At 38.0% G+C, this 17,486-nt stretch overlaps 1 protein-coding gene across 1 annotated transcript in view; it reads right to left on the minus strand.

The window, feature by feature from the left end:
* Positions 1-17,486, minus strand: part of LOC149546375 (uncharacterized) — a 227,118-nt gene that overhangs the window by 129,329 nt on the left and 80,303 nt on the right. Inside the window, exons 10-11 of the mRNA XM_089791175.1 lie at positions 11,768-11,797; positions 11,605-11,685 (exon numbers count right to left, since the gene is read on the minus strand). Coding sequence (XP_089647301.1) covers positions 11,605-11,685; positions 11,768-11,797 — 111 coding nt within the window. The remainder of the gene's footprint in view (positions 1-11,604; positions 11,686-11,767; positions 11,798-17,486) is intronic.

Consider the following 17,486-nt stretch of genomic DNA (forward strand, 5'->3'; position numbering starts at 1 on the left):
CCAGTACAGAGAAGTAATTGCTGATGGAAAGACAGAGACTCTTCCATTGATCAGGGAAGTGAGTCATTGTATTGACTTTATACCAAGCTCCACACTCTCAAACAAGGCCGCTTACAAACTCACACCAAGCCAAAATGAAGAGCTAGCTAGACAAGTGGAAGAACTCTTGAGCAAGGGGTTCATAAGAAGAAGCATTAGTCCTTGTGCGGTACCAACCCTATTGGCCCCAAAGAAAGATGGTACGTGGAGATTGTGTATAGACTCTAGAGCTATCAACAAGATTAAAATTAGATACAAGTTCCCAATGCCAAGGATGGAGGACTTAATGGACTGCCTAAGAGGGGTTAAATACTACTCCAAAATAGACTTGAAAAGTGGTTATCACCAGATCAGGGTGAGAGAGGGAGATGAATGGAAGACAACATTCAAAACTAATGAAGAGCTTTTTGAATGGATGGTGATGCTCTTTGGTCTCTGCAATGCTCCTAGCACCTTCATGAGACTCATGAATGAGGTACTGAAACCCTTTATTAATTGCTTTATGGTTGTGTATTTAGATGATATTCTCATTTTTAGTAAAAGCAAATCAGAACACTTAGATCACATAGAGCAAGTATTGAAAAGGTTGTTGAAAGAAAAGCTTAAGATCAACCTAGAGAAGTGTGTCTTTATTCAAGAAGAGCTATTTTTCTTAGGTTTTGTTATCTCAAAAGGAAATTTTAAAATGGATCCTAGTAAAGTGGATGCCATATTGAATTGGCCCACCCCTAAGACAACAAGTGAGGTCAAGGGATTTCATGGCCTGGAAAGCTTCTATAGGAAGATCATTAGAAGCTTTAGTAATGTGAGTGCTCCCATGATAGACACCATTAAGGGTGGAAGAAAGTGTCAGTTTAGGTGGACCAAAGAGGCTGACCAAGCTTTTGAGACCCTGAAGAAGAAGGTGGCAGAACAACCAATCTTAGTGTTGCCTGATTTTAATAAGGTTTTCACAATAGAATGTGATGCAAGCAATAGGGCTATAGGAGGAGTCATAAGCCAAGAGGGTAGACTAGATGCTTCTTTTAGTGAAAAATTAAATGAAGCCAAACAAAGGTACTCAACCTATGACTTAGAAATGTATGCCATGGTTCAATCTCTGAGAAAATTGAGACGTTATTTATTGCCCAAAGAGTTCATTGTTTATACTGACAATCATGCATTAAGTTTATTGAATAGACAGGAAAAGTTAAGCCATAGACATATGAAATGGATGGAGTACCTCCAATCATTTAATTTCACAATTAAGCATAAAAAAGGGGTGGAAAATAAGGTTGGTGATGCCCTTAGTAGAAGAAACTTGACCATTCAAGAGATAAGGTTGGAGAATATGGGGTTTCACTCCATCAAAGACATGTACCAAAGTGATGAAGACTTCAAAGAAGCCTACCAAGTTTGCAGGGATATGATAGGATAGTACCGTAGTACTTATGCTGATTTTATGTTGCAGGAAGGGTTACTTTTAAAAGGGAGTCAGCTATGTATCTCTAGAGGATCCATGAGGGAGAACATCATAAAGGAGAATAACTATGGGGCCCTAGCTGGTCATTTTGGAATGGACAAGACACTTGACCTGGTAAGAAGATTTTATTACTGGCCTAGGATGCCTATTGAAGAAAGGAAATTTGTAGAAGCTTGTGTGATTTGTCAAAAGGCAAAGGGGAAGACTTCCAATGCAAGGTTGTATACCCCATTACCAATACCAAATAGGCCCTAGGATGCTGTAAGTTTAAATTTTATACTTGGATTTCCAAGGACAAAGATGGGTTGTGATAGTGTGTGTGTTGTAGTAGATAGATTTTCCAAGATGGCACACTTTTTGCCATGTAAAACCAATCATGATGCCTCTCATATTGCAGGGATATTTTTAAAAGAAATAGTAAGACTACATGGATTACCCTTATCCATAGTCTCTGACAGAGATTCAAAGTTCATTGGGCATTTTTGGAGGACTTTATCGAGAAGGCTTGGTACAAACCTCTCATTTTCATCAGCATACCATCCACAATCAGATGGTCAAACAGAGGTGGTTAATAGGTCATTGGGCAACCTATTAAGATGCCTTACTTAGGAGCATGGTTCATCTTGGGACACAGTGATAGCACAAGCTGAATTTGCTTACAACGATTCAATAAATAGAACAACTAGACTAAGTCCTTTCCAAATTGTTTATGGCACTCATCCAAGAGGGGTGATGGAGGTCAAGGATATCAAAACAATGGAGAGGACAAGCGCTCAAGAAAGTGATTTTGCTGAGGTTATGAAAGAAATTCATCAAGAAGTCAAGGACAAGTTAGAAAAGGTGACAAAGAAGTATAAGGAAGCAATAGATACCAAGAGGAGAGACCTTCAGTTTGAAATAGGGGACCTAGTGATGGTAAACCTCAAAAAGGAGAGGCTCCCTAAGGCCAAATTTACTAAGTTAATGATGAAGAAAATAGGCCCTTTTAGGATCTTGAAAAAATGTGGACACATCACTTATAAAGAAAAGTTACCACCAGACATAGAGCTCTCCAACACATTCAATGTCTCTGATTTATATCCTTACAAAGGTTCTCTAACTGAAGACAGTAGCATTGAATCAACCAAGGTGGATAAAGAGATCTTAGACTATCTCCCCAAAGCAAGGGCACCCACCATCGAATATGTTTTGGACAAAAGGGAAGGTAAAAGGTCTAGGAGGCAGGTGTATATGGATTACCTCATCAAATGGACCGGTAGACTAGTTGAAGATGGAATTTGGATGTCTGAAATAGATATAAAGAGGATGGGATATGATGTTTCCAGCCTGCCAACTCAAGAGACTTGAGTTTCTTTTGGCCTAAGGAGTATGGTGTAGGGCACCGAAGGCTGTAGGTTAGAATTGTTAGAAAAGAGGTTTTGTCCATATTTATTTTAAGGACTCAATTGTAAGCTACAATGGCACTTTGGTGTGGTTATAAACCATGTGACCATTTGTAACCCGAGAGTCAGAATAGTTGTGATTCCAAGTTTTAAGGTGTTTTAGTTTTGTTTGACAACTTTTGTGAAATTTCAGTTTGGTTTGCTCAGGTTTATAGAAGAAGTTGGAAATTAGTTATCAACGACCTTGAGGGGTTCCCAATGTTAATGAGACATTTAAATTGTGAATGTTTCCTCTCAAAGAGGAGGTGTGTATAAACAGAGGCTTGAAGTTGAACAATAAAAATAATAATCCTTTATTTTTTTGGAAATTCTTGTACTGCAGTGACCTGTAGAGCTGTGCGGGTAGATTATGATTGCAAAGTGAGTGATTTTGTTGGAGGTGTGAATGCAAAATAGTTTCATTTTTGTTTAAAGCAAGTTAGTTCATTGGTTGAAAATTTATTTCAATTTCATTCTTATAGGTCTGGGTTAGTTCAGTTTTGGAGGGCATTACACCTATGTCTTCCTAACTTGCAATTTCTATAGTGGAATTCACTCAAACTTGGAGAAATGCAAGTTAGGATTTCAATCTTGATGGTTCCATGAGCTGGAGGAGTTTTGGTGAAGGGAAAAAGACTTTCAAGCAAACCCTAGTTCAAGCAATGGTTATGTGCTTGATTAGGATGAACAGACCAGGCATAGACAACAGGGAGTTTTGACTTTGCTGATGAGTTAAAAGGTCGATTTGGAGTGTTCAGGAGTTGTATAGGATAGCCAAGAGGTTTTGGGGCCTTGAGAACCCATCTTACCCATTCCATTACAGCCTAGACTAATCAGGCCAATTACGCCCAGGTGACATAGTGGGGTTTGGAGGTGCAGGACCAAGTCCTTCCAAAAGTTGTTGGGATCTTGTAGCATGCTGTAAAGGGCATCTAACAATGTGTAAAAGAACCTTTGGTGTTTGTAGAAGATCTGTGACAAACCAAAAATTGAGGTTACGTGGGCTGCAAGTGTTGGTAAGCAAAATACAAGGAATTGGCAGAGTGAGCTTGATAGAGCCCACTAATTGTGAAAGGTGAACAATCAGGGGCCAAGCTAAAGATTAAGAAGTATTGGACTCAGTGGGTGAAGCTTCTTAAGGAAGAGTTTCATACGGTTCAGTGAATAGGTGGACCGGTGTGTGTGAAGGAACAAAAAAAAATTGTTGCTTGGATCTTAACTTGGACTGGAGAAGCCTTTGAAAGGCTTTAGAAGTTGATTTCTACCAAGCTCTGCATCGAAATGAGGGCAAAACGTGCAAAGCAAGAGAGCTAGCCAGGGTTGGTATTACCTCAGCCAAAATTGAAATACATTATGAAGGAAATGAGTGAAAAATGTGTAAGGCACCAAAGACGAAAATAATCTTTTTACGTTGCCTACTATGACTAATTATTGTTCTTCTTTGTACAATTATTGGTCTTGTATGTTGAAATCTTATGTGATAATTATTAAAGATAGAACCTTGCTACAAGTTTTATGTATTTTCTATACAAATATTTGGCAAAGTTTTCGTAATGTCATAAAAATTGATAAAATAATGTTTTTCTTTTTTGAATTAAACATACACTTAAATTAGATATATTAAAAAAATTATTCTAGTTTGATGACTATCTTACTGTGGTTCATGATTGTTTTTAATTTTTTTATAAAAAAAAATTCTCAATAATTTAACTTGGTAAATAATATTGAATAAAATAAATAAAATAAGAGATAATCTTATTCCTCTTCCAGTTTTACACAACCAAACATGGACTAAATACATTCCCATCAAAATCCTGGTGAGTCAAATGGAGAATAGGAATATGTATGTTCACTTTCTATTCTAAGGGTAACAAATCTAAAATATTTATCCCTATTCCTATTCGTATTCCTGCAGTCTAACATCTTTGGATTTTTGACCATGGTCATTTCCATTAGTCTAACTACTGGAAATTAACGTCAACGGCTGCAGGTTGTCCTCGAGCCCCATGCCCATCTACCCTGTTAGGTCACTGCAGGAATTCATTTTGGTAGGTGAGATTTCAAATTTGAACGTTGAGAGGAAAAATGGAATGGGACAAAAAGGAATGTTATTCATTCATTCATTCATTGAGGGCAGATCAAGCATATCAGATTAGAAGTTCTAGAGAAGAGCAATGGAAGAAGATCAGCAGATCCAGTTGTCAGAGTGCAGAGAAGGAAGTTTGTTTATTTTGTGCCTGCAGATGCATGTCTTCTCTCTGATCATTCTCTAAGTTTATTGTTCATTGGATTCGACCCGTGAAGTGGTGATTGCTCCAGGCATTTTTGTATGCAGCCATTAGAGCTGCAAGTTTAAAGTTTGAAGTATTGAAACCGTTTGAAGTTTTAGGGTAAATTTATGGTTTTTCTGGTTGAAGCCAAATGCTCCCAGATCTTGTATTGTTTTAAATCAAAGTTAAATACTAAGCAAGCATGCATACTGGAATCTATTGTTCTTCCTCTCTACATTGCATTTGAGAAGATCTTTTTTGAATAATTTTAGTTCTAAGTCTCTGGTTTTAATCATGAAAAGTTTCACGTGATATCTGGTCACTCGGCTTGGTCCCTGTTTCTCCATAGTGGAAGCCAAGCTCACTTGGCCCCTTCTCTTGCCGAGCTCTCCTCTTTGTGCCAAGTTCACTCGGCATCTGTTGCCTGTCACTCAACACCTTCATGTGCTGAGCAAGTGCTGAGTAATTTCTGGCACTCGGCACCTTCCTGTGCCGGGCACTTTTGCTAAGTGCCGAGCAACCTGCCACTCGGCACATTCACATGCTAAGAAAAATTGGCACTCGGCAATTGTGAGTGCCGAAATTTTTTTTAGGGTTAGGGTGGCAGTTTTAAGTTGTGAGTTTGATTTTAATCTATATTTCTCACATGGTATTAGAGCTTTGAGGCCCCACATCCATAGTGAGTTAGGGAATTTATTTTTTCTTGGGATATTTGATCATGGCAGGAGATGCAAGAAAGATATGGCTGCAGCCACCATCATTTAATGGATAGAATTATGATACATTTGCAAAGAAAATGAAAACCATTATGGTTGCAAATGATTTATGGGAGTTTGTAATTAATGGATTCAATGATTTGACTGATCCAACTCAGTATGCTGCCCTCAAAAATGCATAGAAGACTCATTTAAAAGAGTTAAGGAGGAAGGATGCTAAGACATTAAGTTTGATTGAAGCAGCAATGAAAAAGATAGTATTCCCAAAGATTGCAGCAGAAAATTATGCAAAGGAAGCATGGGTTATCCTTGAGACAAACTTCAAGGGGACTGATAAAGTCCGTGCTGTAAAGCTACAGAACATAAGGAGGGAGTTTGAGAACCTTCAGATGAAGGAAAATGAATCAGTTGCAAACTTCAGTTCAAGGACCTCCAATGTGATTAACCAACTGAGTCAAATGGAGAAGACTATCAAAAGCAGAGGATAGTGGAGAAGATATTGAGGAGTTTACCTCATAAAAATGACCATTTGGTCATGACCATAGAAGAGGCTAAATACCTCACAACTTTGACAATGGATGAGTTGATGGGTTCTCTTCAAACCCATGAGTAGAGGATCAATAGGTCCACATCTTCTTCTACCCAAGAGCAAGCATTCAAAGCTCAGTCAAATCCAAGAGGAAGGGGGAGAGGAAGAAATGACTCAGGCAGAAACTCTAGAGGTAGAGGCCAAGGTAATGGAGGACAAAGAAGTGCTGCAGCAGAGAGCTCAAGAAGAGCAGATGGAGCAAGTAGCTCACAAAATAATTCAAGAGGAGGTAAGAAAAACTACAACTCAAATAAGAGTAATGTAGAATGCTACTATTGTCATAAATATGGGCATTATGCAAATGAATGCTAGAAGAAGTAGAAAGATCAGTTAGGACAAGAAAATGTGGCTGATGTGAATATGGGAAGTGAAAACATTGCCTTCATCATGTGTAATGTTGGTGAAGAAGGAAGCCCTGAGGTTTGGTACCTCGACAGTGGATGTAGCAACCACATGAGTGGTAATGAAACCTTGTTTTCATTCATTGACAAGAGTTTCAAATCAGAGATTAAAATGGGTAATAATGGAACCCTACCAGTTGTGGGAAAATGATCTATTATGGTTTGCACCAAGAAAGGTGTGAAAAGGGAAATACAAAATGTGTATTTCGCCCCTGGTATGAAGCACAATTTGATGAGCATTGGTCAGCTCATTCAAAATGGATACAAAGCGCTGATGGAGAATGACATGTGTCTCATTCAATAAAAGGATGGGAGCAAGAACCTACTTGCAGTAGTTCAAATGACCAAGAATCGAATGTTTCCTTTGAGGATTGAGAGATGTTTCTCATCTCAAGTTCGTGCTACACCTCCCACACAATCAGCTCTAAGGAGTGTGATTGAAGACCCCTCACGGCTATGGCACCTCAGGTATGGTCATCTTGGCTATGCTGGTTTAAATTTATTGTCAAATAAAAGAATGGTAGAAGGTTTGCCACAGGTAGGAAATTCTTGTGACAAGTGTGAGGCTTGTATTTTGGGTAAGCAACATAGGCTTCCCTTTAATTCTGGAAATTCTAAGAGGGCTAGATATCCATTAGAGTTAGTGCATACTGACCTAGTCACTCCTATGCAAGTTACTTCCATTGGGGGGAGTACTTATTTTATGACATTTATTGATGATTTCAGTCATAGGACATGGGTGTATTTCTTAAAGAACAAATCTGAAGCATTTAATAAATTTGTAGAATTTAAAGCCCAAGCTGAAAGAGAATGTGGATACTATATCAAGGTCCTAAGACCAGATAGAGGAGGGGAGTATACCTCCAATTCTTTTGTAAATTTTTGCAAGAAACATGGCATTAAGAAAGACCTCATAGCTAGCTATACACAACAGCAGAATGGAGTGGCTGAAAGAAAGAACAGGACCATTGTTGAAATGGCAAGGAGCATGATGAAAGAGAAAGGTCTCCCAACTAAATTTTGGGGAGAGGCTGTGGCAATAGCAGTTTACCTAATTAATAGGTGTCCTAAAAAGGCAGTTCGTGATAGAATTCCAATAGAACCTTGGTCACGAATAAGATGGGCAGTTGAACACCTAAGGGTGTTTGGATGTGTTGCATATGCACATGTGCCTAAAGAGAAAAGGCAGAAATTTGATGACAACGGTGTGAAATGCATTTTCACAGGGTAGAGCTTAGAATCAAAGGCATATAGATTGTATGACCCATTGAACAACAAGATGATGCTTTCAAGAGATGTGGAATTTCTTGAAAATCAGTTTTGGTATGGTTCAACTGATGAATCACCGAGCACTTCTAGTAAAGTGTCAATTATGAGTGAAGAGGATGTTGATGAGCAGCAAGAAGGAGTAGATAGAAGAAAAGGCAAGCATATTTAGACAGTGTCGAGCTCCTCTAGGCATGACCGAGTGTCAGTGCCGAGTACTAGTGAAGATCGACCAAGTTGACAATGCAGCAGCAATGAAGATTCTAATCCCACGCTCTCCTCCTTGTTACCAAGGAAGACCAATAGTCTTAGGGAGATATACCAAGATGAAAGGTATGAAGATTATGATGAGAGTGTTAATTTTGCATTATTTTCTCATAGTGATCCAATATATTTTGAGGAATCTATTAACGAAAAGAAATGGTGTAATGCCATGGATGAGGAAATAGATGCTATAGAAAAGAATGAGACATGGGAGCTAACTGAATTGCCTCCCAAGAAGCAAGGGATTGGAGTGAAATGGGTCTATAAGACCAAATGCAATGTTGAAGGCAAGATTGATAGGCATAAGCCAAGGCTGGTAGTCAAAGGCTACAAACAACAGTATGGAAGAGATTATGATGAGACCTATGCCCTAGTTGCAAGAATGGAAACCGTGTGTGCTGTCATAGCAATTGCAGCTCAGCACAAATGGAAGGTATTTCAAATGGATGTGAAGTTCGCCTTCCTAAATGATGTACTGAAAGAAGAAGTATATGTGGAGCAACCACCTGGTTATGAAGTTTCAGGTGAAGAGAAAAAAGTATATAGATTGAAGAGAGCTCTTTATGGGCTCAAGCAAGCTCCACGGGCATGGTACAGTAAGATTGTCTCATATTTGATGAGCAATGGCTTTAGCAAAAGCAATGGTGAGCCCACTCTCTACATCAAGGAAGAAAATGGTATTGTGTTGATTTTTGTCTTGTATGTAGATGATTTAATTTTTACTAGTAATGATAAGACTCAAATTGGTGACTTCAAAGAGGCCATGAAAAGTGAATTTGAAATGACAGACCTAGGTCTCTTGAAATACTTTCTAGGCATAAAAGTAAAACAAATGCATGATGACATCTTCATCTCTCAAGAAAAGTATGTAGGGCAAATCTTGGAGAGATTTAAAATGCAGAATAGTAAGGTAGCCCCCACACCAACAGCAGTAGGTCTGAAGTTGAGCAAGGAAGATTCTAGCAAGAGAGTGGATCCAACACTATACAAGAGTATGGTTGGAAGTCTAATGTATTTGACTGCAACTCGGCTAGACCTAATGCATACAGTAAGTTTGATTTCTAAATTTATGGAAACACCAAAGGATTCCCATTGGCAAGCAGAAAAAAGGATCCTAAGGTACGTGAAATGTACCAAGGGATTTGGGATTTTGTATACTGCAAATGATGATTTCAAGTTGGTTGGTTAAATTGATAGTGATTGGGCTGAAAGTTTAGATGATAGGAAGAGCACTTCTGGATACATGTTTCATATGGGATCGGGTGCAATTTCATGGGCATCCAAGAAGCAACCTATTGTTGCTCAATCTACAGTAGAGGCTAAATACATTGTAGCAAATGTAGCAGCATGTCAAGCAATTTAGCTAAGGAGGATCTTGATAGATTTGAATGAAAAGCAAGAGGATGGAACCACAATTTATTGGGACAACATCTCATCAATTGCATTATCCAAGAATCCAGTCTTCCATGGGAGAAGCAAGCATATAGAGATCAAATATCACTTCATCAGAGAGTTGGTGGAGAATGGGGATACCAAGATGGAATTTTGCAAGTCTAAGCAGCAGCTAGCAGACATCTTTACCAAGCCATTAGGCATGGGAACTTTTGTGCACCTAAGACAGAGTCTTGGTGTAGTTGATTTGGATCAACAATGATCCTTGCTTGTGGGTCTCAGGACAAAGGGGGAGTGTTGGAAATTAACATCAACACCTGTAGGTTGTCCTCGAGCCCCACGCCCATCTACCCTGTCAGGTCACCACAGGCATTCATTTTGGTAGTTGAGATTTTGAATTTCAACATTGAGAGGGAAAATGGAATGGGACAAAAAGGAATGTTATTCATTCATTCATTCATTGAGAGCAGATCAAGCAGATCAGATTAGAAGTTGCAGAGAAGAGCAATGGAAGAAGATCAGCAGATCCAGTCATCAGAGTGCAGAGAAGGAAGTTTGTTTATTTCATGCCTGTAGATGCACGTCTTCTCTTTGAGCATTCTGTAAGTTTATTGTTCATTGGATTCGACCTATGAGGCAGTGATTGCTCCAGGCATTTTTGTATGCAACCATTAGAGCTGCAAGTTTAATGTTTGAAGTTTTAGGGTAAATTTAGAGTTTTTCTAGTTGAAGCCGAATGCTCCCATATCTTGTATTATTTTAAATCAAAGTTAAATACTAAGCAATCAGGCATACTCGAATCTTTTGTTCTTCCTCTCTACATTGCATTTGAGAAGATCTTTGTTGAATAATTTTAGTTTTGAGTCTCTGGTTTTAATCGTGAAAAGTTTCATGTGATATCTGGTCACTTAGCTTGGTCCCTGTTTCTCCATAGTGGAAACCAAGCTCACTCAGCACCTTCTCTTGCCGAGCTCTCCTCTTTGTGCCGAGTTCACTCGGCATCTGTTGCCTGTCACTCGACACCTTCATGTGCTGAGCAAGTGCCGAGTAATTTCTGGCACTCGGCACCTTCCTGTGCCAGGCACTTTTGCTAAGTACCGAGCAACCTGCCACTCAGCACACTCACGTGCCGAGCAAAACTGGCACTCGGCAATTGTGAGTGCCGAGCAAACTTTTAGGTTTAGGGTTGCAGTTTTAAGTTGTGAGTTTGATTTTAAGCTATATTTCTCACACTAACGTCCTTGGATTGGTCATTTCCATTCCCCTCGGATATATTTGGATTTCTAATATTTGCACCTAAATATTGTCAAAGGAATTTAGTTCTATGCAGCTAAATATTGTGAAAGGAAATAAGTTCTTTGCAGTGATTAATTAAAGTGATTTATAAAAGCTAATTTGGAAAGTGATTCACAGCAATGCAAATGTTGTGGACTTCAGTAAGATCATATTAGAACGTATCAAAGAACATACACATCAAGCATTATCTTAAGTTAAATAATTGAAAATAACAAACAGATTATTGATTGATTATTGACCTGGTTTTCTAACATCCTTGGGTTGTTGACCTTGGTCATTTCCATCGCCGTCGGATATTTTTGACTCACCAGTATTGGCAGGTAAATATGGTCAAAGGAATTAAGTTCATTAGAGTGATTGATTAAAGTGGTTTCTAAAATGATTTAGAAAGCAAAACACACCAATGTAAAATGTAAATGTTGAGGACTGTATATTACAACTAAACATAAATATTTCAAAACCACAAATGTCATTGATTAATTATTTACCTGGCTGTTCAATGTTCACGACTTGCTGTTCTTGGCCTTCTCCACCTTCATTGGATACATTTGAAGTTCCAGAATCGCCAGCTAAATATCCAAAGACTAGACGTAAAATTGAATGCTAAGCTTATAATTTCAAATAGATCACAACGAATCTTTGTTAACTCACCAGTTGTGTTGTTTGCCTGATTTTTTTGACCTACGAAGCACAGAAAAATTCGAGTCAAGAAATGTACTCAGAGATCGGTAGATGAATTAACAATTTTTTTTTTGTCGATTTAGATAGACTCAGATTACTCCTTATTACTTAAACGAAAATTGAATGAACAAATCCATGTAGTGAAACAAATTCATCATTTCAATTTCGTCAAAAATGGATTAAATTATGATTTATTCGTCTATAATTTTTTTCGCATAGTCATATTTACCAAAAGACAAAAATCAATAATACATGACTAAGATTAGTTTATATATATGTACATACTAATAACAATTCAAATATTATTGTTTAGATAAGTAAAATAGTAATTTATAAATTATTAATAATTAGATGACATTCAAGCAGAAACTAAAGGTGCTAAATATGTGAAATATTATAACGACCAAAAAAATCAATTAAACACAGGGGCTCAGATAAAACCTAACCTGTATATGGCTTCGTAGCCATACCAAAACCCTAAAAGGGAAAACAGGCCGGAACATGCAGCGATCCTCCTTGCCGCAAATACTCTCATCCCAAAAAATTCATTAGTGCTATCAAAACAGCGAATTCCTTCTGTCTTAGATAAGACAAATAGCCTAACTAAGTCCGTCGAGAGGCGATTAGATGTCCTAAAAATAAGGGGTCATTTAGGAAGGGAAGTTGGGAAAAGGTGTAGAGAAGACAAAGCCTAAATTTCATCAAAATCTAAGGAAAATAGTAATGTTGTATTAATTCTGAAGTCGAATTAGTATTAATTCTGAAGTCGAATTAGGGTTTTTTTAAGTTCTCGTGCCGATCATTTTCTCTACTTTGATTCTTGACAAACAAATCCATTTCTTTAACCTTACCAAATATCCAGATTAAAATAAAAAGACTTCGTTCTCCCAACAGATAGGATTTCTATCAGATTCCTTCTCGGAGCCCCTCAATCTACTTAAAAGTCTCCCTCCCTTGCCTTGTCTTAAAATCTATATCCTACCCCATCGCATGACTCCTACCTCAAAACACCATGTTCTACTTGAGAAACAACCACCCATGGTTCCTAAACACATCTCACCAAAATCTGAAGAAAAGATCATTATTATTAGTAATCAAAATAGTGAAGATTGATGGTAGGAATGCCAAAATGTTGGTATCTTTGCATTCTGGAATAGGCCTAAATAAGAAATGCTCAATCTCGTAAATTGGTTAGAGGAACTCTTCCAAAACTAGTAAGTATCTCTCACCATTCTTAATGAATATGTTAAAAAATATTTTCTTTATGTTTCTAATTGTTACTTCAAAGAATTTTTTGTTAAATTCATTGCGTGGATTCTAGATTGTAAGGAAGAAAGGCTACTCTAATGACCCTTGCCAATAGGCCACTAATACTGAATTTGACATGCTAATTGAATATGCTGCTGAAAGTATAATGTTGAACAAAGGAAATTGTTGTGCTATAGATCTACTCAAATAAATAATATAAAATAGTGCCAATATATTCATTCAATGATAACCTAATGTTTTAACATATGGTATGCAATTTTCAGCTCAAAGTATTACAACATGACACATTAAAAACAAACCCTAACTGGCTAAATACAACCGAGAATTTCTTACAGCCACAAACTAAAATGAAAGAACCTAGATTGAGCGAATGCTAGAGACTGAGTGCTGAAGATGAAATAATGAAAATGCAACTTCAACTTGCTCTCAAATTTGTTGTCTATATGGCCTTCAGGTACAACAATACATGTACAAACTAGTACAACACTTGGAAAAAATAATTGTTTGGCTGAAAGGTGCCAAAAATTGCATAGAAATAATCATCAAGCTCCAAGAAAAATTCTCCCAAAAAATTAAAATCAGACTCCTAGCCAACAGTGAGATATGAGCAAAAATGTGTGTCAAGGCTGAAAATCGAACCCTGCTGAAAATGTCTAAATACAAAATAAGCCCAACTTGAAGTAGTTGAATACCACTTCCAAAGTGCAACCCTTCAAAGGATGTTTCACCTCCTCAATTATGCCAATCCTTAGGAGACTCCATTCCTAATGATCAAATGACAATTTCTAGACTAAGATAGCACCACAAATGCTCAAGAGAAAAGTAGTGTAAACTCAAATCATGGGGATGTCCAAATGAGAGGCCAAGCACTCCATTTATTTGCTTTCCTAAGAAGCCACTAGGAACTTCTAGAAGTATCTATAAAATATTCTTATGAAATCCCTCTATAATGCACTTTTATAAAAAGTAACTTTATAAAATAAAAAGTGCAACTCAACTTAAAATTATAATATTTTGACCCTACATAACACATTAAATAAAAATATAATAAACACCATCTCTCCAAGAGAAAATATGACCATCCAATTTCCAAATAATCATTAGAATGAATCTCTCACTAAAATCATCTACCTACAAGAGTCCATGATAGGAAAATTCATTGAAAAATAACATGTCACTAAAAAGGGGACATGACAGTTTGCCCCTCCTAATCTCAAAGCTAGATGTTGTGAAATATCTTCTCCCTCCCATATAGCATCCTCCTCGGGTAAATCTCTCCACTTCAGCAAGTATTCTTTGATAGTCCTCCTATGGAGCTACCTTTCTCTTCTATCAATGTTGTACTTAGGAACAAGAACCAATTTTTGTTCACCATCCCATGGAGGGAGAACTGCTAAAGGCATAACATGCTGACCCAATGCCTTCTTGAGCCATGACACATGGAAAACATTGTGCACCCTACTATCTATTGGAAGATCAAGCTCATAAGCCATCTCACCTATTTTCCTAATAATCTTGAAAGGGCCATAGTATCTAGGCTTAAGCCTCTCTGACCCTCTCTTCCTAAGAGTAGGCTGCTAGTAAGGCTACAACATGAGGTAAACCATGTCACCAACCTCAAAACTCCTCTTTGTCCTTTTTTGATTTGCATATTGCTTATGCTGATTCTGTGCTTTGGAAATATTATCTCTAAGAGCATCAACAATGTCCTTGCTCTCTTGAAGAAAATCCCTAGCACGAGAAACTCTAACATCACTCATAAGAAAATCAATGAAGCTCAGTGAATTATAGCCATATAGTGCTCTGAAAGGAGTCATCTAAATAGACATGTGATAGGCAGTATTATATCAATACTCACATAAATAAATCCATCTAACTCATGCTTTCTGCTAATTAGTTGCATAGTTCTTCAAATATCCCTCCACCTACTTATTTACTATCTATATCTTCCCATCAGTCTATGGGTGGTAACTAGTGCTAGGTGTGATCTTAGTGCAAGATAAATGGAACACCTCCCACCAAAAATGACTCAAGAACCTGCTATCCCTATCACTTACTGTGCTCTAGGGTATCCCATGTATTCTAAAAATCTCCCTAAAAAAGACTTTAGCCACCTACACTGCGGTGTAAGTAGTAGTGATGGGAAAGAAGGATGCATACTTCATCAACCTGTCCACCACCACATAGATGCAATCTCACACTTGACCCTTAGGCAAGCCCATAATGAAATCCATTTATATACACTCCCACTTCCTATTTGGAATGGGAAGTGGTTGTAGGAGCCCTGCTAGAAAGGTGTGCTCTTGTTTGTTTTGCTAACAAACAGGGCACTCTCTAACATACTGCAACACATCTACCTTGATCCCCTTCCATGTGAACCACTCCCATACCTACTTGTATGTTTTGAAGTATCCAAGATGTCCAACTATAGGTGAATCATGAATTTCTCTCATAACAATACACTTTATCTTCGATCTTGGGACTAAGAATATCCTATTCTTGTAGATAATCAAATCATCCACAAGTGTATACTTGGTATCAACAACTATCCCATCAACAATCTTGGGTGCCCATGAATCTATAGCATACTCAAAAATGATCAACAGCCTCCAATCCTTTGATATTTGAATCATAGCACTGAGATGTGGTCTACGTGACAATGCATCTGCTACCACATTCTGAGTCCCTTTCACATAGGAGATGTCAAAATCATAAGCTTGTGGTTTACTAACCCACTTTTTCTACCTGTCATTGAGATCTCTCTATCCAAGGAAATGTCTAAAACTATTGTGGTCAATTTTAATGAAAAAATTACCACCCACCAGATACTGCCTAAACTTAGCCAATGCATGCATAATAGCTAACATCTCCTTGTCATATATACTAAATGATCTCTCTGGCCGACAAAGCTTCCTGCTCTCAAATGTAATGGGGTACTTTTCCTACATGAAAACAACACCAATACCCTCTCCAAATGCATCACACTAAAGTTCAAATTGCTTCGAGAAGTCAGGCAATGCTAACACAGAGCATGTGGTCATGATATCCTTGAATCTCTCAAAGCAAGTCTATGCCTCATGTGTCCAAACAAGGGCTCCCTTCTTTAGGAAATCTGTCATAGGAGCTACATGATGTGAATATCCACTAACAAATCTGCGGTAGAAACCACACAACCCAAGAAACCCTCTCAACTATGTCAGGTTCTCTAGAGTAGGCCAATCTACAATAGCATAGATCTTATTAGGATCAACCCTTACTCCTTTTGAACTAAAGATGTGACCCAAATACAATAGATCTGTCATGCACAAATCACATTTGGACTCCTTCGCATACAAGGACTTTGACTGCATGTTCTCCGAAACTATCTCCAAGTGCTCTAGGTGCTCTTGCCATGTCTGACTGTAAATTAGAATATCATCAAAGAAGACTAACACATACTTCCTCAACTAGTGATGGAAGACCTTGTTAATGGTGGATTGAAAAGTAGTTGATGAATTGGTTAGCCCAAATGGCATGATCACAAACTCAAAGTGCCCACAATGACATCTAAAGGCAATCTTCTCAGTATCCTGCTCTCTGGGATGGGATACCTATTCTTGATTGTCCTTTTATTCAGCACCTTGTAATCAATGCACATCCTCAATGTACCATTCTTCTTCTTCACCAAAACAACTGAAGAAGCAAAAGGAGACTTGCTAGGCCTAGTGTGACCCATCATAAGAAGATCCTTGATGGTTTTCTTGATCTCATCCTTGAGCCTCTTAGGATTCCTATGGTGTAACCATCATGGGTTTAGCACCCTCCTCCAACTCAATGATTTGCTTAATACCTCTACTACCTGGTGGGATGTCACTAAAGACTCTATCATACTTCACTCTCAATCTCTATATGTTGGGATGATACTCTATCTATTTTTGTCCTTTTGTGTAGGTATGAGAGTACATACGACTGCCCACTCCATGTCATCATGTCTGGCTAACCTCTCCAGTCGTTTGAAGGAAATAGTTCTAATGTCTCCATTCTTGATGGCTCTCAAAACGTGTTGCTTCCCATCCACCTAAAACTTAATCTCCATGTCCTTCAATTTAAAGGTGACCTCTCCCAAGGAGTGCAACCACTTCATCCCAAGAATAATATCCAGATCACCCATGTAGAAAACATGGTAGTTCGCCTTGAACTCATAGTTTTTTAGGTATAAGGGAAAATTTCTAATGATCTTGTTACACTTAAGAGTGTAACCATCAGCAACCTATATCAACCAAAGTAATAACTCTCTTCCCTGCTAGAACACCACATAGTCTAAAAGATCCTTCCTAATGCTAGACAAGCATGCCTCTTTTAAGTGCAACTTGGGCTCTTCCTTAGTCTCTAGAGCTTCTACTTATGCCTCGAGCTCTACATCACTATGATCATCCTCATG

Source organism: Cupressus sempervirens, chromosome 7 (assembly GCF_028749045.1).
Source record: "Cupressus sempervirens isolate cs-2001-9-10 chromosome 7, ASM2874904v1, whole genome shotgun sequence".
In the NCBI taxonomy this organism is placed as follows: domain Eukaryota; kingdom Viridiplantae; phylum Streptophyta; class Pinopsida; order Cupressales; family Cupressaceae; genus Cupressus; species Cupressus sempervirens.